Here is a 24947-nt window from a genome sequence, read left to right on the forward strand (position 1 = left end):
CTATGCCCTTTTATTTCTTCAGCTGTCCTGTCAATAAAGGCCTAAAAATGCCCCAAAAATAATTGTCAAAACATTTTAAAAATTTCCAGACGTGATATTAGTATGGCACTGTGAATCTGTCTGCTCTTCAATAATAAAAAGATGGTGACCAACACCAGAACGTCACCAATGTAAAAAATTGAATACCAGTGTTTAGTAAGGCTACCAAGAATCTAAATCATAGATGGTTGTATTAAATCACAACTAGCTATGGTTAAACTACTAAGGACCGTTCATAATGATTTCAAATGGATGTTTACATTTCTATTAATTTAAGCAGATACTAATTTTATTCTGTTAATGTCCACAAATATCATTAAAACATAACAATGTCTTAGTCCGTCTATCAATACTTTTGTACCATGCCTGTGACAGCCCAGTTGTTTTTACTCAAGACCTAATAATAATTAAACTGACTATTAAAATATATAGTTTCATTAAGCTGTTACATAAAAGAAAACAGTCAAATCACACTGGTCTTGTATCATGAATCATTTAATCATATTCTGAAACAAAATCAACTTAGTGTGCAGTGAAGAAATAGAGTAAATAAAAATAGTTTCTCAGGAGGTACACATTTAGCTTGATGCTCAGGATTTTATTTTCAGGACGTATACTTGGAAAGGAGCAGAATACAGGCAGGCCTCAATGCTGGACACACAATCCAAGGGTCGGACTGGATAAAAACAATTGGATAATAAAGAAAAAGCATTGCAGCTACTAGAAGAGAGACAAAAACACAATCACATCTTCACAGAAAGTATCTGGTCAGGTCCCCCTAAAACGTCACAGCGGCCTCGGGGATGGCTGTCAGTATATTGTACTTCGTTTCAAGATGTAGGGCCTCCGGGACTTGATGGTGTGCGCTGCTTGCCTCTTCAGGATGTAGGGGGATTTTCGTTTCAGCGGAGTGTCACTGTTCTCCTCTAAATATTCTTGAGAGTCATGAAGTAGCTGTTAGGGGGCAGAGAGAGACACGGCGGAGGGTGAGTGTCACACAACGAGGAGGAAATGCCAAGCAAACACTTGCTTTGTTGCTGAGAGGCAGGCTAATTGGAGGCTACGCCAGTGTAGCTGTAATTAAACTAGTGCTTCTCCTCTGTGCTCCCATGCAAGGCAAAACAGGTGTTAATCTGCAGTCACTGTGTTAAGATAAAAAAGAAAACGGAAAAATGAAAAAGGCATTTGTGTAAGAAGTGAAAGGAAAATGATGGACGACAAGGAGAAGAGAGACAAGGAAATAGGCGCATAATGAGGTGTGTTTACTGTGAGAGAAGATGGATGGGGCGTGTCATGTGTTTAAAAATCTGAGCCAGATTTACACTCTGTACCGTAAGCATGTTCCTGTGTATGTGGGTTTATGTGGGTGTGTACACCTTATTTTAGTAAGTTCATATTGGCCAAGACATTTGCTTTATATTGCCATAAACAATTTAAGTAGTAGTACAGTTTAATACCTGGATCATATATGTGTAGGTGCTTTACATTTTATTTCTCCACTACATATGAAACAGAAACTCCCTTCTAAAAGTGTATCAGAAGGAAATATTGTACTTTCATCTTTCTCTTACAAGTTGCTTGCTCATAGAATGTTGCTGGATAAATAAAAGTACAGCTTAGAAAACTTCCAAGCACTATTAGATATAGTTTTAACTGGATGATTATACATCTCAAGGGTTTTGAAGAATTAGTGATAATTGGACCAATCTGAAAGCACGGAACTCCATGCAATTGTGGATCCAATTTAACGCATGAGCCGCTTAAATCTCTGGAAGAAACCACTAATTAGTACTTTAATGTATGATGCTTAAGTGCGTTTTACTGCTAAATTGTTTGCTTAAGTAGTTCTTGGTTGAAAAATTAAACCAAAAAATAAATAAAAAATTCAAGTATAAGAAAATAAAGTCGTCTGAATTGTGGTAGCAGCCGGGGGAAAGAAAGATTAACTGACATGCATTTCAACTTCTATAGCTCCAACAACAGCAATAACACATAACAAAACACATCTTCCCAGCAAAGGATGACCACTTCTTTCGACTGTGTGTGTGTGTGTGTGTGTGTGTGTGTGTGTGTGTCTCACCCTCTCCTCCCTGCTCTGCAGCACTCGGCAGATGAGTTGCAGGTTGTAAAGCTCTTCCAGCAGCTGGAGGCTGCCCTCCCTCAACTCGCCGCCCTCCTCCTCCTCGCCGCTCCACGCCTCCCGCTGCAGGCCGTTCACCATCCTGCACAGGTTCACCAGCGACACACGCCAGTAGGGGGCATTCTCCTTGTTCTGTTTCATCTGCAAAGAGGGAACAAGGGAGGGGGTGGAGGAGGTGTTTGAGTTTCCAAATTGACTACAGGAAGGGCTGGTTATCCAGATTCAAAGCTTGGCAACAAATTAGATCCTTGAAAAGATGGATTCAATTGAATATTTAATTAATGTTGAAGTAAACTGAGATGAAGTGAAAATTGAGTTGAGACCAGAGGGAGAACACAGTTGCTAAACAACTTGATATGTAGACCATAAAGAGTTGTTTATGTAATTTATGTTTTAATTCTATAGTCTATTTATTCCACGTTTCTATTCAATATTCGACTTTTTAAGGCGAAAACGTAATACAGGCTTTTTTCACACACGTGTATTCTATTGCTGTGCTCATGTTTGGTTACGACTGTGATAGAACGGGTTACACTTGAACCAATCTACATAAGAGTGACACGACACTGTCATGAACGTGACATAAACATTATAAACAAGTCAAATGTTCATGACATAACGCTTTCTTTAGTAAGTGTTATTGAGTTTTTTCATGACAAATAAGTAAGGGATAGGGTTCATGTGTCATGTCACTCTTATTTAGATAAGTAAAGTGTTACCATAGAAAGTATACTACTGAAGGAATCATTCTGTTCTTAGTAGTGTTGTGGTACTACATTGCTTGATATTTTACAAGTTTCCCTGTTATTCAGTCTATACCCTATATGTTCATACATAGAGAGATAGAGAGATGATTTTTGTTTAGTATTGCGTGTTGAATCTAATGCTTTTTTATGAACAGATTTAATGGATCAGCTGCTAACCCACGACATTGCATTTCATTTGTCTCACTGAAGTGCAGTGATCTAAATGGTACTTTGGAGGTTTTCCACACAGAACTATTTTATCTGCTGCATTTTTGCATTCCCTTTTAAGGAGCACTGGGGATGCATTTAAGGCTTTCACTTTACATTGCATCACTAATGCAGACTGACACATGTTTAGACAGCAGTTAAGATATATGTTATACGTGCACTGTTCCATCAACAGTGATATTTAAGTCGCATCTAACCTCATCTAGCTGCAGCCTGTTGTGTTATAATCTAGTTTGAATGCTTTAAAAGACGGTGGAGGGCCCCAGCAATGCACCCCCCTCCCTCCGTGCGAGGGCTGGCGATCTCCCACACACTGACGCAAGGACCTCTGGGTGTCACTGAGGATGATGGAGAGATTCAGGGGGCGAGGGGAAATTGTGGCTTCTAAGTTATTGTAAATGGCCATGACCCCTCAAAGACTCACTTTGCTCACATCGTTTATGAGCATCAGAGGAATTCAGTCGCCTCTGATGTTGTGAAGATTGGAGCCACGGCCAATACAAATTCCTTTTGTTAGCCGGGGGGGGGGCACGTAATAAAATCTGCAGAGACATCAAAAGAACAACACACGAGGGACCCAACATTCACAGCTACGGACATTCACAAATGGTTCCTACATCGAAGACTTTAAGTTTTCATGTAGTTTTAAATCAACATGAGTGGTGTGTTGTTTTATGGTGCTGAAAAGATTTTTCCTTAGGTATAAAAAACTTACAAAAATCATACGATTTTTTTAAAACTTTGAGGGGTCGGATTAAGAGTTACTGCAGGGGTCCAATACTCTAACAATCCACAGCAGATCCCCATTGGTGTTACAAAAATCCGCCTCATCTCTGTGTGAGAATTGAATGTTCCGTTTGTGTTGAACTGAGCCAACATTAACAGCCAAAATTCAAACGCCTGTTGCTGTTTCTTTAACAGAGGGAGGGCAAGGGCCAATGCCAAATATAAAAATGATGCTATCATCTTTAATGGAGAAATAGGAGCCAGAGGGGAAATCTACCTCCTGCATCTAATGAGATAAAAAGAAGAGTGGACAAACAGCTTAATCAATTTAGCTTCACCTTAAAAAAAAAGATCATGTACATAGCTAAGATAAAGATCCACAAGTGACTTCTACCACACTGCACTTTCCAGCCTCTTGAGCACTCTATCAGTCATTCTGCAAGTTATTATTACAATCATCACCCTTGAGCAACCTCCGAGCATCAGTAGCAATGAATCACATGGCGGATTTGTCAGCGTCACAATCTCCGTACGAGTACCACGGTTATTTATCACAGAGCCAGAGACAGAGAGAAGGCTGGAAGATGTGTTGTTATGATGCTGTCAGGTCCATCTGAATCCAATTAGGCTTGGCCATTTGTCTCTTCGTGCCTCTAGTTTCACTCTTACGAATCCTGGACTATAGACCTGTCCACTGAACATTCTAAATATTCTGAACTTTAGCACATCCTGCACTTATCCATACCGCCTATTTTTACTTAATAATATCAATATTATACGTATCATAAATTAGATTAGACTAAAGTTGAATCTAATCTAATTTGTTTCTGTATGCATTTATGGTTTATTTCATATTCATGTTTAATGTGTTGATGGAATGTATGCACCAACAACCAATGCACATTCCTTGTAAAGCCGCTTACACACGATAGGCGGCAAAACCGCTTTTTGGCGGCCGTTCCATAGATTTCCCATGGGGAGGGCAGTGGCGTCGCAAAGCGCTCGGATTTGCCGTTTTGGCGCTGTGCTCAAAGTTCAAATTATTTTAACTTTGACCCAATTACCGCTGACCTTTAGAAAGTGCAACCAGTGAGACAACAGCATGACATTACCCAGTAAGGGGAACTTTGCTTCCTTGCCACCCTGGACGATGAATATGTTTCCTGCGCCTTGCTGTTACCTTAGCCACCTACACATACGCAATTTGCTCTTTGCGCACCACTAGGTAGGGTGCAGAGCAAATGGCTTAATTTGTAGGTTTATGTGTAGGCTTATGTGTAGGCGGCTTAGATATCACTTCCTTGGCAATACATCCTTTTTCTGATTTTGTTTGGCTGGTAATAAGCCACCACCAGACAAGTGCATTAAAAAATCCTGAAGTTATAACTGATTAACATCACTCAGCTCTTATTTTTATCTCAATGGACATGCCCTCAAGTGCAGAAGTTTTATTGTGTTGATTTGATTATTGTGCTCTGCATAACTGAACTGTGTGAAAGTAATCAATTCCCAATTTAAACCAACCTGAGTGACACAAATAACCCTTGTGGCAAATTATTTATCTCCAGGGTCAGCATAAACAAGACCAAAAGGTGAGGCTGTGACTGAAGCGTGGATCCAGAATCCATGAAAGAACACCTGGCCGGCAGCCTGTGTGTTGGGTTGGATGGAGTTATGGGAGGGGTCACTAGTTGACCGGGTGGGTTGAAGCTTTTTTTTGGACACTCAGTCTCTGATGTCACAGGTGCAAAAAGAGAGGGATGCTGTACCTTAAAAGTGAAGAGACTGCTGAGTAGCTCCTCTTCCAGCGCTCGCTGATCCTGGTCAACGTCTGTCAGTTGGAAAGATAACAGGAATATAATCATCATTCAAATCTAACCAAGCGTTAAGTAAATCCGGAGTGATTGTCAATGAGATATGGAAATGTAGCATGCTCTTTATCAATGTGACTGTTTCATCTTCTTTGTGATCTGTAGTTAATAAACGTTTGCAACATTTACATCTAAAGGGATATGAGTAGACAAATTACGCCTAGCAAAAACTCAACACTCATTTCTATTTTTTGGTAGACACCTTTAAGTGTTCAACAGGTGACAAACTATTGATTTAGGGAACTCCCAGAGTGCCCGTGGGGGGTCCCCCCACAACCCGACACCGTGTAAGCAGACAAAGATGGATGGATGGATTTCAGTTAGATAGATCTTAGTTTTTTTACTGTACAGACTGATACTGGATCTTATTTGCTCACTGGACCAAACAAAATTGACAGTCACATTTCAATTCAGACTCTTTACTATATGGTGTAGCCTGTATTGTGTAATGTGAAAAAATTTATGTGAAATGTGAAATAAGTTAACGACTTGAAGGACGTGAATTTACTCTAATTTGGAACACATTTTAACAACAAATGTGGTTTATTTTGTATAAATGTACGGTCAAATGGGTTCTCAAAAATTCAAATAAGGAATCATTACATTGGTTCATTAGGGAAAATTATAAAATACATTTTGAATAAATATATATATATATATATATATATATATATATATATATATATATATATATATATATCTATACTGGAAGAATTTAAGTCAGGTTTTAAAGTTGTTGAAGTCATTTTCATAAATTATGGGACCAGAAAAATGGAGTAAGTACCTTAAGCGTCAATCCTCATCAGCAGTCAGGATATGTCAGTATTTCATCTACAAACCCAGACTCCGAAAACCATAATGTTATGAAGAAGCTTTATTGTGCAACTTTTATTTTTTTTAAACCAAAATATTTCCATAATTTAGAATATGCAGTTTTTCCATATTTGCAACCCAAATGATGAACCTGTTGCATACAGTGAGTTCCATACTCTGCTTGCATGTTAAGGCTTTATCCCCATTTTGTTATTCTGAATAAAGTAAATGATTATAAAATCATAAAAAGATGCATATATGCAAAACCTGTTGAAAGAGTCCTGGTGCTTACCTGTACAAAGTCCACCATATGTGAAGCAAAGGAGAAGCATACATGCCAACTGTGCCTGCATCTTGATGAGAAAACAAACAAAACCAACAACAAAAAAGAATCCCACAGTGAAGAATTCACCTGAGGAGAAATCTAGTCCATAAGGTTAAAGGTCAGAAACAGATGACTAGAGAGGCTGGAGAAGGGATTGCTAGTGCTGTTACTGCTTCTCCCTCTTCTTCTCTTCCAGCTCCACACACACTTCCCCTTCCTTGCAGTTTTCTGGTTTGATGTGAAGTGCAGAGGGCTCCATTCCCTCAGTTTATAAGAGCCAATGTGATGTCATAAAATCAGTCTGATCTCCACCCCCACCTTCCCACCCAATGAAACAGTTCCCTTCATCCATCTATCCATCCATCCATCCATCAGTCTCATCATATTGTCTCTTCCATCCTGTGTCATCGTGTCATCATACGTCACTTTGGCATCATAGGGCGAAAGGTTTTTTGCGTCAATCATTTGGAGATTTGGTTATTTCATGAATGCACATAGTTGTTTTGCACTTGTCTCCCAGGGACGGGATGCAGGTATGATGTGGGAGATTCACTATTAGAGATGAATGAGAATTGTATCAATATTAAACCTTCTCAGTAGAAATAATGCGACATCTATGCTTGTTATAAAATTCTTTGAAATAGAACTGAAAGTATTCATATCTGTTTCTTTTGAAACACATCTTCAGTTGATAAATCTCACTACCATGTCCATTCAGTACTGATTCTAAAACTTCTTTATCATGTTGTGTGATTATCATCTCCAGATGGAGTTTGCCCACTTGTCACAAAACATTTTGAGGACATCTCTACCATGTTGGCTTCAGATTAGGATAAAAGGTACTTCTTTAATTTGGAAACAGCAGTTAAAAACTTTGTCGTTATTCCATTTTGATTTTTTTCTTTTTATTTGAAGTCAAAACCACTACATATTATGGATATGCATATTTAAACAAACATATGCACTCTTTGCCCCAAAGATACGGTTTTCACTCTTGAGAAAGTTAAGAAAACCAATGTTAACAGATTCTTAACCAAACACAAATTATTAAAAGTAAAAAGGTCATCCATTCAACGCTGTCTCCCTAAATCATTTGCTGAAAGTTATGGCTTGTTGAAACAAATATTCTAATATGTTTAGGAGTCCCTCAAGGATCAATTTTAGATCCTCTTATCTTATTAGATGTTTGTTTTTTACTTTTTAATTCTTTTACTCTGATGTATTTCCAACCTAGAACAGGGATATATCTGATAGTTAATCCTTAAATAAATAAGCAATAAATATTATGCAATGTTAACACATAGTAGGCATAAAATCCCATCAGAGACTTTCAAGTTTTCCACATATGCCGCTCTGTTGTCTGTTTTAGTGTGGACTTCACATGAACAAAAATGAACCACGTTAAGGATATTTGAGCAGCATTCCTGTCAACAGTAAACTTTTCTTCAGGACATGATTAAACAAATTCCTCACTTTACTGTACAATTAGACTGCTGCTTGTTGGCCTCTAGGGCTATACATAATTAATTGGCCATTGCATTTCAGCAATGACAATGATCTCTTAAAAAACACAAAACTAAAGGAATATGGTATTCCAAACATGGATGCCTTTCATATATATTCAAATAAAAAGGTGACTGAAGTGGTACACTATCAAATATTATCCACTTTGAATTTAAACCACAAAGTGGCACTCCATATTTAACTAATTGGTCCCCATAGAGATTTATTTATTTATTTATTTTAGAATACAGTGTAGAGCAAATATCCCTGTTGGAAAAGATTCTACAAAAAAAAATTAAAGCATAAAAAACAGACAGTAGTTAAAGTATGCTGGATTCCATCTGTCATTTGAATCCAGCAGGGAGAGCCAGTTACTAAACGCCAAGAGGTTGCACTTTGCTCTGCATGTCTTTTATTTCTAATGTTAAGCTCTAATCATGTTTTAACATTATAGTTTTGCCTCTCTATAGCACTTTTGTAAAGGTTTGTAGCCTCTTATAGCACATGAAACCAATATGCAGAATCTGTGTTTACTTTCCTGTATATTATGTAATCTATTTGTTTTTAGAAAATGTGTGCACATGGTACTTAAAGGAATTTAATTTGATTTCGTATTTCCTTTTAATTCCTAAAGTTTGTTTTCACAGAAAAGTGTGACTTTGTATATTTACTTCTCTCTTTTTATTCTTTCTCGGTGGTCGTTTCTCAGGTCGTTGCTGCAGGTGGAAGGCGACAGAGACACACCAATAAATGCCAGTATAGTCTGGGAAACACCTCCCTCCGCTCCTAAGATGGGGCGGACAGAATCACAGTCGGAACACCCTTCAACTTTTCTGAAACACTCCTCAAAGTGTCCGACGTCCTGCCATGTTGGGACTGTAACGCAATTCGGATTGCTGGTCGATTTTCCTCGCGCTCCAGAGTCATGGCTCCGTTTGGAAAAAACTTCCTGAAAGCTCGACAGAAAAACAGGTAACTTGATGTGTACGGTTTCTTAACGGGAAACGTGTTGAGTGAGGGTTTTTATCCGAGTACAGCTATTGGAAAGCCCTGTTGAGGAGGGAGATTTACGCACGCAGTGCGCATCAGATTCCGATTACAACTGATAAAGTTTTTAGATGAACACTGAAACTTCTTGTATTTTATATTTTTAATCCATTGTTTTTAAATTAAAACTTTGTTGAAACTTCAATCACCTGGATGCATAAATGAATCTATACAGACGTAACTAAGTACATTTACTCAAGTACTGTATATAAGAACACATTTTTACTTAACTTTTTTTTCTTTCTACTTCGTTATATTTCAGAGATAAATATTGTACTTTTTCTCTACTACAATCATCTGACATCTTTAGATACTTTACAAAGGATTTTGCACACAAAACACAAAAAATAAACTTTTTGTCCACCAGCCAAATGGCTAATGAATGTTCATATTGTACCAGCCACTCAATAGATTACCATTGTTGTTTTGATTAGTAAGTGAAGCAAATCATTTCACATTTGCATATTTTACCAGCATTTGGCTGGTGTATATTGCTAATTTTAAACCCTGCACATGCAGTTCATGAAATACAGTGTTTTGTTAGAAAATTAACTACCCAACAAAGTATAGGCCTATAAGTCCAGCTTAAAGGATTAGCCGATTAAACACAGAACTGTTTGGATCGTTTCCACTTTCTTAAATTTGAGGATTTTTCTGCATTGAATACTCTACTTTTACTTTTGGTACTTTACGTACATTTTCCTGACGATACTTTTACTTGAGACACACTCTCAACGCAGGACTTGTACTTGTAACAGAGTATTTTACCAGTGTGGTATTAGTGCTTTTACTTATGTAAATAATCTGAATAATTCTTCCATCAATGGTTATGGGTTGTTCATTTTGTTGTGTCAATTATTGTTTTAAACCAAAATCGACCAGCTGTAGGAGTAGTCTTTTACAACTGTTGTTCCATGCATACATATTTGCCTCTTAATTCAACATCATAACTAAATGACACTGGTGTAAGAAGGTGTGAGTTATTATTCCCCATTATGGAAAGTTTGAGTAATATATGATCTTTGATAGTGGTTCTCTTGTTGCTGTCAAAGCACACTGTAACGAACATCAACTTAGAAGAGCCTTTCCCCTTCTCTTGCTCTGTAATTACTACAAAAATGTTAATTATTTCTCATCTGGGACACCAGCATCAAAGAACATTTTTACTTCAGGTCGACTGAGATCCTGTCATCAACACATTTGTATAATTTGCTTCAGAAATTTCCTTGAGAGGCTATCTTGATGTGCAGGGCTGCAGCTGGGATCCAGCCCCAGCTTTGAGAAGGTGGAGGAAATTAGATTCATTGAGCCACACACTGTCCTCCGTCATCGGTGCACAAATTTGATTTGGACTGTTGACTGCAAACTTTTGTAGTGCACAGTTGGTAAACAGAGTTTCTCTTTCGGAGTATCTAGGTCATGATCTAAATCCCGCGCAGGGTGCAGACAGGATTTATGTTGCCAAAACCAGGATCAAGAAGGTTTTAATTGTGGGTAAAGAACTATTTTCATTAGCTGTACTTATTAAGCCTTGTGTACCACCAAACTCAGCAGAAAAGGCTTTGGATTAAAGGGGAACTATGTTAGTTTTTTTTTAGCTTAATTTACCTTAACTGAACAGCTTTGGAGTCATTGGAATGGTTATATGAATTTTTTTCAGTTGAATGGTGGTTGTCTCGCTTTACCCTAACGCCTTTGAGCGGAAAAACCACCCTTGCAACTTTAGGCGAAGTGTCAGGACGTTTTGCATGATACCAGGTCTCGCGATGTAACAAATTGCTTCACGGCACTGCACAGATATACACCTATTCAGGAACCAGCTTACAAGGTAGCAAGGCAGTGGAGATTTTCACACTAATGTCATAGCTAGTAAAGCATTGTTAGAGGAACAGAGAAAGAGGAAACAGCAGACTGACCTAGCGAGGAGTCAAACAAGTAAAAATAGGAGCTGCCAACCATCTATTCCAAAGCTGTAGGGGGAGCTCTATAGAGAAACCTTTGAGCAAAAAAACAGGCTTTTATATTAAATTACTGTTAAATTACAAAAACTCTTTGACAGTGGCACGCACAGCAGAATGGATGTTTTCTGTACATCACACACAGGGCTTAGATGAATTATCTTTGATAACTTCAAACAGTCAGACTGAGGCTGTCTCCAGTGGATGTCTTTTTTCCCCATGTTGTGTAGTAATTAACATGGCGGCAACTATAATTAACCTCGGTGTTTAGTTCTGTAGATATGTCAAACGCTTGATTTTAGAGATTGGCTTTACTCGCTGTGAGCTCTATGTTTTGCAGAAAAATGACAAGACGGAGCAGACATGGTGTTGCATTTAAAACTTGACACTTTGACTAACCTTATATATTTGTTAAGTCAAAGCATGTGCGTCATCATCAGGGAGTCCTGTGCGTCAAACTGGTGTCTTATAGTCAACCAGCACTTACAGACACTCAAAGGATTAAAATTAGATGGTTCCAGCCATTAACATGTGTCACCCAATCAATGCTTTCGCATGAAAACCTTGTGCGCTGGACCAATTAGCTGAAATTGTTTAGTGACTCAAATTAGCAAGCCACAGCAAACAAATATCATACAAGTTGTTTTGAAAAGGAGTTAGCCAGTTGTTGTCACTGGAAAAAAACTTATTTGGCAAATCATAGATCTGCTGCTGGGGAGGGGGGTGGGGTGGGTGGATGGGTGTTGCTACAGAGGAAGGGAAGACCAGGGAAGGGATGTGTTGTGTCTCTGCTCACAGATGCTAATCGGTTTGGGAGTCATCCCAGAGATCAGAATATTCAGATAGAAAAGTGATGTTATTTCCTCGCTAATCCTTCATCCTCCTTCAGATAAGAGAGAGGAAGCGTCTCCTGTCCAGTATCTGCTCTACTTCATTCACTGTGTACATTTCTTCTATTACACAAAACAGACACAGAAAACACAATGTATACACTTTCCACATTCTATGTATCTAGGTTTTTGAGAGTAAAATATTTCTATATACAGTATATCAACTTCAGTTGAATGATGTAGTGGCCGTTTATGGTTTCATTATCCTGTCGAGCCAGATGGTTTGTTAGACAGAACCCTCTGAGAAGCTGTCTTTAGAAACTTTAGAAAAAAAGGCAAGCACTTTCAAAAGAAAACCTGGCGTTGTGATGGGATGAGCCATCTGTTGATGACATCCACCACTGTCGTGGCCTTCACACACACCTAAACTACGATCGAAGCTGCCAGTGGCTCTTTACCGGACGCTGAAAAGTTTGATAATCTGGTTGTTTGGACAAAAAAAGCATTACCTGAAGCCTGACAAGATGGATTTTCATGTGATATGTGATCCCACAATTGTCTCGTAACATAGCAAGAATCCAGGTGCAATGCAGAGTAATTGCTTCATAACACTGTAGGACAGACCGGGCAGATAAAATCTTTCCCAAACAGGACGGGAAAACTCAGAGCTGGATGGTGGTCACTGGTTTTATGGCCTAAATATTTATATGGAAAACAATTCAAAGATCATGGGTTTGGAATGTCATGTCATGACCCACAGATGACACTTCCGTCAATCGATTTTAAATGATTGGTTTACCCAAATTTCAAAGAAAACTTTTCTCATGTAACTCTAGTGGTATGCATAGTTTTTAAAGGCACTTTTTTCTTCCATAAAAAGTAGTTCCATAAAACCTTCCAGTGAGTTCTGTAGATTTTCCCAAGTCCAAAGACACTTGTATAGAGGGAGGTGTCACTTCTACAATTTGCGCTATGGATGGTAGTTGGGTACTTAAGGAAAAGTCACGCCAAAGTGGTCGTATGGCATCCATCCAATAGTTGTTGATATCTTAGTCTGGTACCAAGTAGTAGTGCCCCCACAAGGCTGCCTTTTTGATTTTAAGTGAACTGTCTCAACAGTTATTGGTGGGGTTGTGGTGACATTTAGAACAACATTCATGTTCCCCTCATGATGAATTCTAACAACTTTGGTGACCCTTAACCTTCCATACAGCCATCATAAGTTTGTCTTTTTAGTTTGTCCAGTACATAACTTTATGTACAAATACCTGCAATATTGACATTGCCATACTTTTTGTTTATTGCTACTTAGCAAGTCCAGTTCTTTGTCTTGTTTAAAGTTCCCAAGGGGAACGCATATTAATGTTTGAAACCTCATGTAGTGAAATTTTCATGCCATGGGACCTTTAAGTGTGTAATGCAGCATCATTGCCGAGAGCACCACACAAAAATATCCTATTACTTTCATTTTATTAAGTCGGCAGCAGAAATCTGAGAGAAGGGGATGCAATAAGGATCTAAATGTCTATGACTAGAGCTCAAAAAGAAAATATGTTTCTTGTATTTATGTGAACCAACCATTTACAAGAGTTCTCATCAGGAATTCACAGTTTACAGTTTAAATGATATTTAAATTATCATTTACAATCTATGATTCCAGCTCTGTTTTTCACTTGGAACACTTGGAACCTATACATTCATTACCACCAAACTTATCTGACAGTGATAGCTACAGGATCTATTCACTGACATGCTATCACAGCTTTGTTCTGTTGGAATTGTATTCATCCCCTTATCTCTCTTATATCACTATTCATCAAAGAAAACACACAGACACTGGAAAGCTATAATTCTGTCATTTCTTATGACTTGTTCAAACCACCAGCACGCAATCTTTGTGGTAACTTGCAGTTATAACACAGAGGGAATTGTTCATGTCTACAAGGATGACTGTTACAAGGGTAGAGAGCCATGCCACCATGGTGGAGCTGTAAAGTAATCGCTAGATGCAGCAACGTGTATGGAAAATTCATATAATTTAAATGTGGTTTCCTCCCACATGTCTGATGTCTCATTCACCAGCTTTGGTGGTTCAAACGGGGGTCAAGCGGGTCCGCTTAGGTTTCTTGGGTTCACTCAGGTGTGAAATGTGAAGGTGTAACCCGTTCTGTGTCTCACTCTCTTTTACTCTTCACATCCATCCTCACTATATAACTTTCTTTTTTACTATTTCTATTAATCATCATACATCCTTATTCTATTGGGGCTTTGTCATTTACATCCCAACGCTGTGACCTATGAGGGTACCCTCATTTGATGTGTCTGGAACCACAGCTTAATCCCAAACTATGAATACCAAATGGCACCCAAAGCAACAGCCCTTATGAACATATTAGCTGCGATGCAATCAGCCCAATGGTGCGTGCAGTATTTGTGTTTGTCCTGGCAGGCTGTCTCCATCAGATCAGCCTCTGAGAAAGGTTTACATATTTCAACATGGCGCTTCATTATGGTGCTAAACACTGCTAGACATTAAATGTTTTAGTCCAGACCTAGATTTGCTAACACTTTGAAATTAGAGCGGAGTTGAAAGCGGACCATGGTGACCGGTATGGAATCCATTTTCCTTCCTCCCTCTGTCCATTGCACCGTGGTGGCAGGATGTTGTGTGTGTGATGGTGATTGTGGCCCAGGACAAATACAGGTGTTTCCCTGCGTTCTCTTCCTGCACAGCTGAGGGCTTGGGTTACCCTCTCTGAAATATCCAATTCTCTGTAGAGCATGTTTATTCACCTGTATGTTCAGATATGACACGTTTATCACATGTTCAGGCCAGTGTTAGTAGTTGTACTTCATAGCGTATGTAAAGATGTTGTGAAAAGTAATGCTGTACTGTCCATGTTCTTCATTTTGTTTGCTTTTCCCTCCTGCCTACCCTTATCTTTTGCTGTTTATACTTCTGATGCCTCAGTGTGTGTATGTGTGTGTGTGTGTGTGTGTGTGTGTGTGTGTGTGTGTGTGTGTGTGTTAAATGTTGCAGTGTATCAGTTAAGATGATGCTAAGTTTAAAAACTTAACACTGTGCAGTTTAATCAAGAGATGTGGTCTTTCTCTTTTATAATCTCAATATTCTGTACTGTAACTGACTACAGCTGTTAAATAAACCTAAATGACATTTGTGTGTGTCCTTCTAAATGGAGAACATATACAAAGAAGCATAAAGTTGAATAAAAACTGATGTTTCTCAAATAGTGTAACATGTAGTTGTGTAGTAGCAAAATAATAAAAATGTATATCTACTCATTTTCATGAGTTGGGAGTAGTTCCCCCAGATTTTACTTTATAACCTCTTTAGATTGTTTAATTCCACACCTTTCAAGAGGTAAAAAAGGCCCAAAAGATTTTCTTTTCTGACCTTTTTCTCACTTTCTCAAATGAACTAGAACTTTTAGCCCCCCAGGTAGAGAATCACTGCATTACAACACAACTAACCATGAGCTCAGAAATGATCATAGTTGGATTATTTTTGAATTTCTGACGCTATTCTGCTTCTAATATTCAGTATTTGTTGTCACCAACATATTATGCATATGCGCAAAGTTGTTGTTGTTATGTTGTGGTTATTGCATTTTATTGTACATTTGGGGGGTTCTCTCCTGAGCAGCAGTAGCATCTGTGGGGGTTCCTGAGTAGCTGGTAGTTTGAAACAAAGGTCAAAGTCGCTGCAGTCGTTTGTCTTTGATTGCCTGAGGCTTGCTCGATTTGTTTGGCTTGCGCATAGCTCAGGTATTTGCTTTGCCTCGCTCGTCTCTGAGGGTCTCCATAACCATTAACCCGCCTGTTGCTTTGTTGCATACGTATCGCATTCCTGAGACCTTATTCACCGGCAGTTTACACAATGCTCCAGTTGTGTGTTTTTTATGCCGTGTGTGAACCAAAACACAGTGGTATCAGACTGTAAAATCAGCAAACAGAGAGATAATGCAGCATTTAAGTTGACCTGTTAGAATAATTCTTAGTATAATCTCAGTTACTTGCCCTGGCGTACAGATGGGTAGTATCTGTATCATCTTCGGAGGATGTGTATTTTTGTCCACCCCCCCTGTGTAGATCACTGGTTAATGTGGGCTGCAGTCAGCCAAGGTTGTCTCCTTAGATAAAGACACAGCAGTTACATGACACAAGGAGCAGATCTTCATACTAAGGGGAACAACAAACATTAGACAGCCAGAACATCTATAGTATTTCATTTTATTCAAAAACATTGTACATGCTCTTGATAGGGCGATTGAGCACTAATCCTTAAATGCAGCTCTCTTTATTAAAATAAAATGGCTGAAGAAAAATTATTTTTTATCTTTTCTTACATAAAGCTTAGCGTTAGTTCATGCAGGACACGGAAGTCATAGTTGAATTATCATTCCTATCAGACAAACACCAATAATAGCCTTTCTTACATCAAGGCGGTCTTTTTAAATGTCACTTCGTCCTCACTGATCTCTGCTACACTTACGTGGATTCACTCACTGCTGCTGCTGCTGCTTTGCCTTCACCACCCCAGCTGCCTCCTTCCTAGTCCAAAGTCCTAACATGACTCAAAGTTTAAATTGTTTTCAATGTATTTTTTTGGCTCACTCTTTTTTTTTTTTACCCAGGGGTATAGGGGGACTGGCAGCACTGGCGAATGCCAGAAGGGCCGATGCACTCTTTGGCCGATTTGGGCCGCTGGAAAAAAGAAAAAAATGTGGCGACACTGGCGTTTTACACTAGTTTAACAAAAATATGCAGTACTGTTTCGCTGCAGGCTGGAGCCCCCCATCTGGTGCCGTTGAACTTCTAGTTATTAAAATAAAAGCTTGCGTCTGGTCCACTATGTGTTCGTACTTTTGCGTTTTCTGTGTTAGAGTATGTTATGTTTTAAATATGCAAGCATCTCCATTCTATTTTAAGATGGTGTCATGGTAGTTTATTTGAAGCTGTAATGAATTGCTTCAGTGTGTGTATTATGTAACTATGAAAGCCTGTAAGTGCGCCTCATGCTGCTGGTGCCATAATCTTACATGAGCCTGATAATTGGAGTTATAAAGCAAATAATGTCCTTGTCTGAAATTGGGCCGTAAGGGACAGAATTTCCAGGGCCACATTTTTCTCCTAGTCTGGGGGGGGGGGGGGGGGGGGGGGGGGGGGGTTGTGCCCCCTGTTTCAGCTTAGCCTGCTGCTTGGCTGGTCCACTGAACATTATCAAGAGCAGAGCCATCAGTACCAAGCATAACTGTATTTCCGTTTATTGCAATAAATGGATAAATCTATGACTAGAGTGTTCCTTATTGAACTGTTGGTTAAACACCATTTTCACCCTGTGGTTTCTGTCCATTTATGTCAGATAAGTTGAACGTTGTCTTGCTGAGCTACAGCGAAACTCCCTCATTGATGTCAGAACTTGTTGTCTGAAATTAACTGCAGATGAAACTTGACATGAACCAGTATTACAAGCACATTATCCTGATTTATTACTGTTAGCAGTTTAAAGTATTCCCTGTTTGATTTTAGGGGTGAAGGAATGTTGGTCTGTGGTTTGGAAACCAGTCTGCAGTTCACTGTTAGAGGAGGAGCTCCGGTTTTTGTCTCTTTCTTTGGTTTCTTTGAGATTAAACTGTCTGTAATTACAGAAACATTATATGTAACTTATTTTTTTGTTGCTTTCAGAATGGGCTTTAACTTCAAATAAGAGCAATTCACTCAGACAGACACTTGGCAGTCAGCATTTCATTTCATTTCATTTCAAATATTTATTATACAGGAAAGTTAGAAAAAACTAACATTACATTACAATATAAAAAACGGGCCCGACTTAGTTTAAAAACTGGTTTTCAGCAGGTCCCTGTTCTGCAGAAACATAAAACATGGTTACAGCACGTCAGGACAAACATTAATACAAGACATCGATATAGAAAAATAGATTTCGACAAATGAAATCCACAATATAGTTACATAAGGACAGACATTTATACAAAACATCAGCTGAGCTGAACAAATACGGTCAGTGCAAACAAGGCTTGGACAATACATAAACAATTGTTTTTTAATGTGTGCAAGTGTAACTGTTAAGAAGCAGCTGTTTGTATGCCTTTTTGAAATATGTGATAGATGATAGTGTTCTTATGTGATACGGAATGTCATTCCAAATCTTTGTATATGTATAAAAAAAAGATTTCTGAACAAAACTGTTTTTGTATGGGGGAACTGGGATAAGTGCCTGTGAGACCGACCTAGTGAGGCGACCTGGTCTCACGTGTGTCGGAAAAGGTGCAACAAGTGCTGATAAGGCGGTATTTTGCATCTGAAAATAAAATGCAATTGCGTGGCTGTTTCTAAAGTTTTCATAAGTCAGAGCCTTAGAGCGTTCAAGAGCAATACAATGGTGAGACCGCTTTGGAAGGTTACAGTGAATCTTGAGAGCTCGATAGTATAGTCGAGCTATTGGTTCAGTGATTTCCTTTGTGGTAAGTGACCAAATGGGAAGACAGTAGGACATGGTTGAAAACACAATTGCATGTAATTAGGTTTCAGAAACAGAAGAAGAAAGATATGATCTGATCTTATTATAAACATAAAGTTTCTGATTTAGCTTTTTTGTTAAATTAGACATATGTTCCCGGTATGTAAGGTGAGAGTCAAGTAGCACACCTAGATATTTGTAAGTCTTTGAAACAACAATTTCTTGGTTAGCAAACGTTATAGGATCAGTAAAAGAGAGACATTATCTGGATGAATAAAAATACATACATTCAGTTTTCTGAACATTGATGGCTAAATGATTATTTTTCAACCAGTCGTGTATAAGCTGAAGGTCAGATGATAACTTAGAATTTATGACATCAGGATTTGAATCAGAGAAAAAAATAACAGTATCGTCAGCATACAGTAGACATTTTGAATGATTACACACGTGAGGGAAATCGTTGATGTACAAAAGAAAAAGTAAGGGTCCAAGAATGCTGCCTTGAGGAACGCCCATATCAGAGATTTTAGGTTGGGATTTTGCATGATTTATTTTAACAACTTGCATCCTGTTCGTTAGGTAAGACGAAAGCATTTCTATCACAGATGACAAATTAAATGAATGAAGTTTATTAAGCAAAATCTGGTGATTTACTGTGTCAAAAGCTTTAAGAAAGTCAATAAAAATAGCTCCAGTGATGTGACCTTTGTTAAGAGAGCCACGTATTTGTTCAGTAAGGAGTAGTAATGCTGACATGGTGGATCTCTTTGCACGAAAACCGTGTTGACAGTCACTGAGCCAGTTGCTAGTTTCAAGGTAGGAACTTAGCTGGTTATACAGGGTTTTTTCAAGCAACTTAGACATTACTGGAAGTATAGCAATAGGTCTGTAGTTTGAGACAAGAGTATGATCACCAGATTTAAAAATAGGGGTGATTTGGGCCATTTTCCAATTCGTGGGAAAGATAGATAGCCTGATACATTGGTTGATTATGTGTTGAAAGAGAGGTAAGAGGCTATCAGCATGAGTCTTGAGATAAATGAAGTATTTATTCCATGAATGTCGCAGGCATGAGTATTTTTTAGTGAGTTTAGTATTTTAATCACTTCGTTCTGAGAAATCTCAGAGAACGAAAACTGTTCAGTTGTTGAAGAGAGAACTAGCGAGAGAGAGCAGGGAGTGGGAAAGTCTGCTGCCAGTTCTTTAACAGATGATATAAAATAATCATTGAAAGCCCTTGCAATCTTTTCTGAATCTGAGATAAAAGTACCCTGCAATAAAATTTGAATATCAGCATTTTTTTTATTTTCTCAGTAGCATCAGAGAAAACCTTATTAATCACATGAACTGCAGAATATTTTTTAACATTTTATCTTTCATATAAATAATAACAATACATCATTCTTTATCTTGAAATCAAATTGAAATGTCTGGCAATGCTATCTACTTATTTGATTAGTTGCTCATGTTGTGGATGTCTGCATTCCCGGTGCCTATCATTTAATGGCTGCATATTAGGGCCTGGATATTACCGGTGGTCCATTAAGCATGTAAAAAATGGATGTCGTTGGCCCATCACAGGTCAAGTTCTACGGTCCAGACGAAAAGGTAATGAGGGCCTTTGGGTTAAATTGCTCAGAACTGAATCATTACTTGATCATCTGTGATAAGTAAAACGATGAGTCTAAAAGAATCGAGCCAGGGAGCACAACGTTTTCTGCTCATTGACACAATGGGAAACCATCAAACTAGGACCGGTTTAAGTAAATATAGTTATTGGTATGCTGGCAGGGGACCTTTTGTTGCATGTCATCCTTCCTCTCTATTCTCTCATTTCCTGTTACCTCTCTCCTGTACTAAAGAAAGATAAACAAGAACTGAGTTCCAAATTGCGTACTTTTCTTTTTTAACTTTTAGTATGAACTGCAGCTGCACTCACAACATATGTACTGTTGCATGCGATATGCATACAACTGGGACATACTACTTCTTCATAACTTGAACTTGGACCCTCTTGCTCTTGAGCTGGGCAAAGGATTGTGGGTCAGAATAGCCAGAAAAACATGCTGGCTTGCTTACTGCAAAATCCGACTGTATGCAGTAGGACATCCTGGTATGTTTGATATACTGTATTTGACACACTATTGGGACATACTGAGTATTATTCTTGCATACTAAATACGATGGTAAAATGGGTATTGGAGCGCATGCTAAATGCTGTCAGCATGCTAACACACATACTATGACCCTGCTAACATGGTAATGTTTAGCAGGTTAACCATCATAGTTTAAATCAATAGTCTCATTTGTTTTGAATGTATTTACTCATAAACCTAAGTATTAGAGTAAGAATTTGACCTGATAGGGTCAATAGATAAACACCAATGGTATGACAAATTGTTGAAATGACATAAATGTAATGTAATGCTCAAGATATTTTACACAAAACCGCAATTGTCAACCTTGTGGTGGCACTAGAGGTAAAATTAGGGTGTTAGCAAAGTCAGTAGGGATTCAGGAAGCTTTACTATAAAGAGCAGAAACGTTACATTATACATCTGTGCATACATCAATGTGCTGTATGCATCTATATGACTGTCCTTTGCATATCGCAAGAACAGTTTATCCAATCAACTTCACAAGTAGAATATACTGAATGTAGTCAGTATATTCCTCAGCAAATATATTGCTGTGGACACAAGGGAGTGCAATGTCGAGGGCGAATGCTATCAGATGAGCGGTTCAAAGGAACCCTGCAAGTAGCACTTGACAAGCATTTGGCTCACAATGAATGGGCTTTAAAAAAAACATTTAGGAAATTTCAATTGTTTGTCTGACATCTGTGTGTTGTGAATACATTTGTCATGTTATGGGGTTAAGGTTTTAATTGTTTCACTGCAAAGCCACAATTGCTGTAAAATCTTTGTTTTTCTGTCTCTTTACCAGAACAAAAGATGCAGAGCCAGTGGAAGGAAAGGAGATTCAGGTTACGGTCTGCAACGAGGACAAGGTTGTCTGTGGAGTAACAAAGCACACAACATGTGCAGATATGATTCAGGCATTACTGGATGATCACAAGTCAATTCCAGAGAGCAAGCGACTCCTGGTCGGGGAACCCAAAGACTTCTGTCTTGTTGAGCGGTGGAAGGGTTTTGAGAGGGCCTTGCCTCCTCTCACCAGAATCCTAAGACTCTGGTATGCCTGGGGGGACCAGAGACCCTTTATCCAGTTTACACTAGTCAAAACCAGCGATTTTGTGCCTCAGCCCACCAAGAATGGTGGAAAGTCCAAGGGGGCCAAGGCAAAGCGATGGGAGCACGGTCACACTCAGTCACTGCCCGTGGAGAGGCAAAAGCGCATGGTGAAGAAAGCTTTCCGGAAGCTGGAAAAGCTTCACAAGGAGAGCAAGAACTCCCCGGGTGCTGACGAGGTGGACCGGATGGTGCAGCTTATTCTCAACCAGGACCACGCCATCCGGGAGCAAATTCAACGCATGAGAGAGCTGGATGTGGACATCGAGCAGTTGGAGCTGGAGGTGCAGAAGGAAGCTGAGTCCGAGAGTTCACTCGCTCAGGCTGCTGGTCAGAGTTTGGAGGCGCCCAGCGACGAGCAGCTGCAGGAGTACCTGTACAACAGCGATGGAATCAAACAGCTTGAGCTGCAGGTTCAGAGGCACCAGGCGCTCATCCTTCAGCTTTCCCGGGACATTGACGCTGAGCTGAGGACGGCCAACTTCCCTCTGAGCCATTACGAGGACATCGAACAGGAAGGAGCCGCGGCTGCTTCCTGGATCTCGTTGGAGACAGACGAATCGTTCTACATCACTGAACTTGAGAGGTTGCAGGATGAAGTGAAAAACAGCCTCTTCACTGGCGTGTCCCTGCACAACCAAGCTGCAGAAATAGACAAGCAGCTAAAGTACTTTGACACTACGTTGGTCTCCAAGGACCAGGAGTGCTGGCAACTTGCTGCCCAACTAAGCTCACTGCAAATTGGGGACAGTGAGGAAAAAGAGAAGCCCAGTCCTGTCCCTCTCAAAAGTGAGACTCAGTGCAGCGTCTCACAGACAGGGAAACTCAAGCACAGCATGTCCCCTCTAGACATTACAGACACAGACTCAGACACTGGGATTAGCTCCACACACAGTCAGGACTCGCTGTCGCCATGTCTCGACTTCCCTCCACCCTTGGACACAGACGTCTGAACAACCCAGTTGACCTTGCAATTTATTGGTTTGGATGCAGTAGCTCCAGTTTGTGCCTGTCGTGTGTTTTCATTACATTTCAGTCACAGAGCTATGCATCTGTTTATCTGAAAGATAAATCCCTGGTGATCTTTTATGAAACATGAAGGTAATTTAACTGGAGCTAAAACACGGAAGATAATCAGCATTCATTCTGTAATAAATAAGCAAAAATGCCAAATATTCTTTCTGCTTCAGTTTCTCAAATGTAAGGTTGTACTGTTTAGACTGTCATGTATGTTAGTATAGTGAATTTCATTGGGTTTGACTGTTGGTCAACAAAAAAATGCAATGTGAGGAAGTCAATTTGGACTAGTCAATCCATTAGCTGAAAAAATGATAAATTAATGAATGGACACTTTATTGCCCCTATGGGAATTTGCTTTGCACAAAGAGCATAAAATGATATAAAAAATGCATCAACAGCCATATATACACAAGCACATAATATAACATGAAACAAATGAATTAGTCAACAGATGGAATAATATCTTTTTAGTTTTGAAGGTATTTTCTCAATCAAATAGAGATGGAAGCTGTAGGTGACATACATCTGTTCTTGATTTGTACAACGTCAGGTGTATTTATCCACAAAGTTATTGTCATTGTGTTTTATATTGTTTTTTGTGACGTTAAAAAGGGCAAGATGAGTCACAATTTGGGAAATAGGTCTACAATAAATTTCTCTTTAGTGAACAAGATCTTTTTTCAATCCAGAGGGACCAAGAAATCTTAGCGGATTCTGGAAATACAGCTGGAATTTTTGAAAAACCTCTTGTTTTTTTTCTTCTAATGCTAACAGATGCTTTGGTCTTTGACTTAAATGTAATGATAATACATGCATAAAACTTGAGCTATACGTGCACCAGCTTTGGTCCATCACCGTTTATGGCGGCTGGGTTTGCTGACTTTTGAGTGTAAACTTTTACGACTATTTCACATCTAAGGTGTATTAGGCTTAGTTACTTAAAAGCATTTTTTTATTTTTTCATTTCTTAACAATGGTGAATGTATGCTTCTTTTCTTTCTTAAAGTTGTCAAGCCATTTTAAAGCTGCACTTCTTTGTACACACTTAAGTCTATTAACAATGTTTTATATTAAAACAAAAGCTAATTGTTTTGTATGTAGAATTTAAGAATTGTTTAAAATTTAACATTCCTCGACTACACTGTAAACATAAGGCTGTAACCAGTGTAAATGATTCTTCTTATGACAGAGGCACAATTTTTGTAAAGACGATTTGATAAAATAACCCAGCTAAATATTTATTTTTCATCATGTAATTGTGTTTTACACATGAGATTGTATTATGACTGTTTCCCCTCTGAGGTAATGATCTCCATCTGCCACCGATCTGATTAAACACATTATATTCAGGGCCAAACAACACAAATATCTGGACTATATCTGTTTAATCATGCCTAAAAACAAAACCTATGGTAAAGTAAAATGTACATTTCAACTTTCATAATAAACACTAATACTGTTAATGTCAAGTTATCACTGTGTTGTTCAGTTTGTTGTTGAAAACAATACAAAAATTCAAGTTATTGAATGTGGCTTTTGCAACAGTGCTGCTGCACAAGAAAAGGTGTTAATGGGTAAAACCACAAGGAATAACAAGTCAAGGTTATTCCTATAGATTCGTCAAAGCTCTGAGTCACCACAGAGAAATGACACAGCCAGTTTTGCACCAATCCCCCCCCCCCCCTTGTTGTCAACGCAGCATATAATCAGACAAGATGGTCGCCAGGCAAGCACAAACAACAGTGAGCACTCTCCTCTTGTCAAGGTATACTGCTGACAGACTAACACTTTGTACTCGGGGCAGAGCGGGGCTGGCTGAGGATATCTATTTCCCACACTAATTGCTTAACCCCCCCTCCCTCGTCCTCCTTCATCACTTTAAGCCACTAAGTAACTCCACCAAGCATGAAAGGCCAGAGATATAACAATGTGAACAATCTTGCACCGG

The 24947-nt window shown here is 38.9% G+C and overlaps 2 protein-coding genes across 2 annotated transcripts; one reads left to right on the forward strand and one right to left on the reverse strand.

The window, feature by feature from the left end:
* Positions 1-622: 622 nt before the first annotated feature.
* On the reverse strand, positions 623-7380 carry nts (neurotensin). The gene is made up of 4 exons (XM_034879118.1): positions 6856-7380; positions 5649-5710; positions 2120-2320; positions 623-993 (listed from the first exon to the last, which is right to left on the reverse strand). Exons 1-4 carry the CDS (start codon positions 6914-6916, stop codon positions 850-852), a joined length of 468 nt encoding a protein of 155 aa, XP_034735009.1. The 5' UTR covers positions 6917-7380; the 3' UTR covers positions 623-849.
* Positions 7381-9113: 1733 nt separating this feature from the next.
* Positions 9114-24470, forward strand: rassf9 (Ras association domain family member 9). Its single transcript, XM_034879418.1, has 2 exons — positions 9114-9363; positions 21675-24470. Exons 1-2 carry the CDS (start codon positions 9317-9319, stop codon positions 22930-22932), a joined length of 1305 nt encoding a protein of 434 aa, XP_034735309.1. The 5' UTR covers positions 9114-9316; the 3' UTR covers positions 22933-24470.
* Positions 24471-24947: the final 477 nt, after the last annotated feature.

The sequence above is a fragment of the Etheostoma cragini genome, chromosome 8 (assembly GCF_013103735.1).
Source record: "Etheostoma cragini isolate CJK2018 chromosome 8, CSU_Ecrag_1.0, whole genome shotgun sequence".
Classification (NCBI taxonomy): Eukaryota; Metazoa; Chordata; class Actinopteri; order Perciformes; family Percidae; genus Etheostoma; species Etheostoma cragini.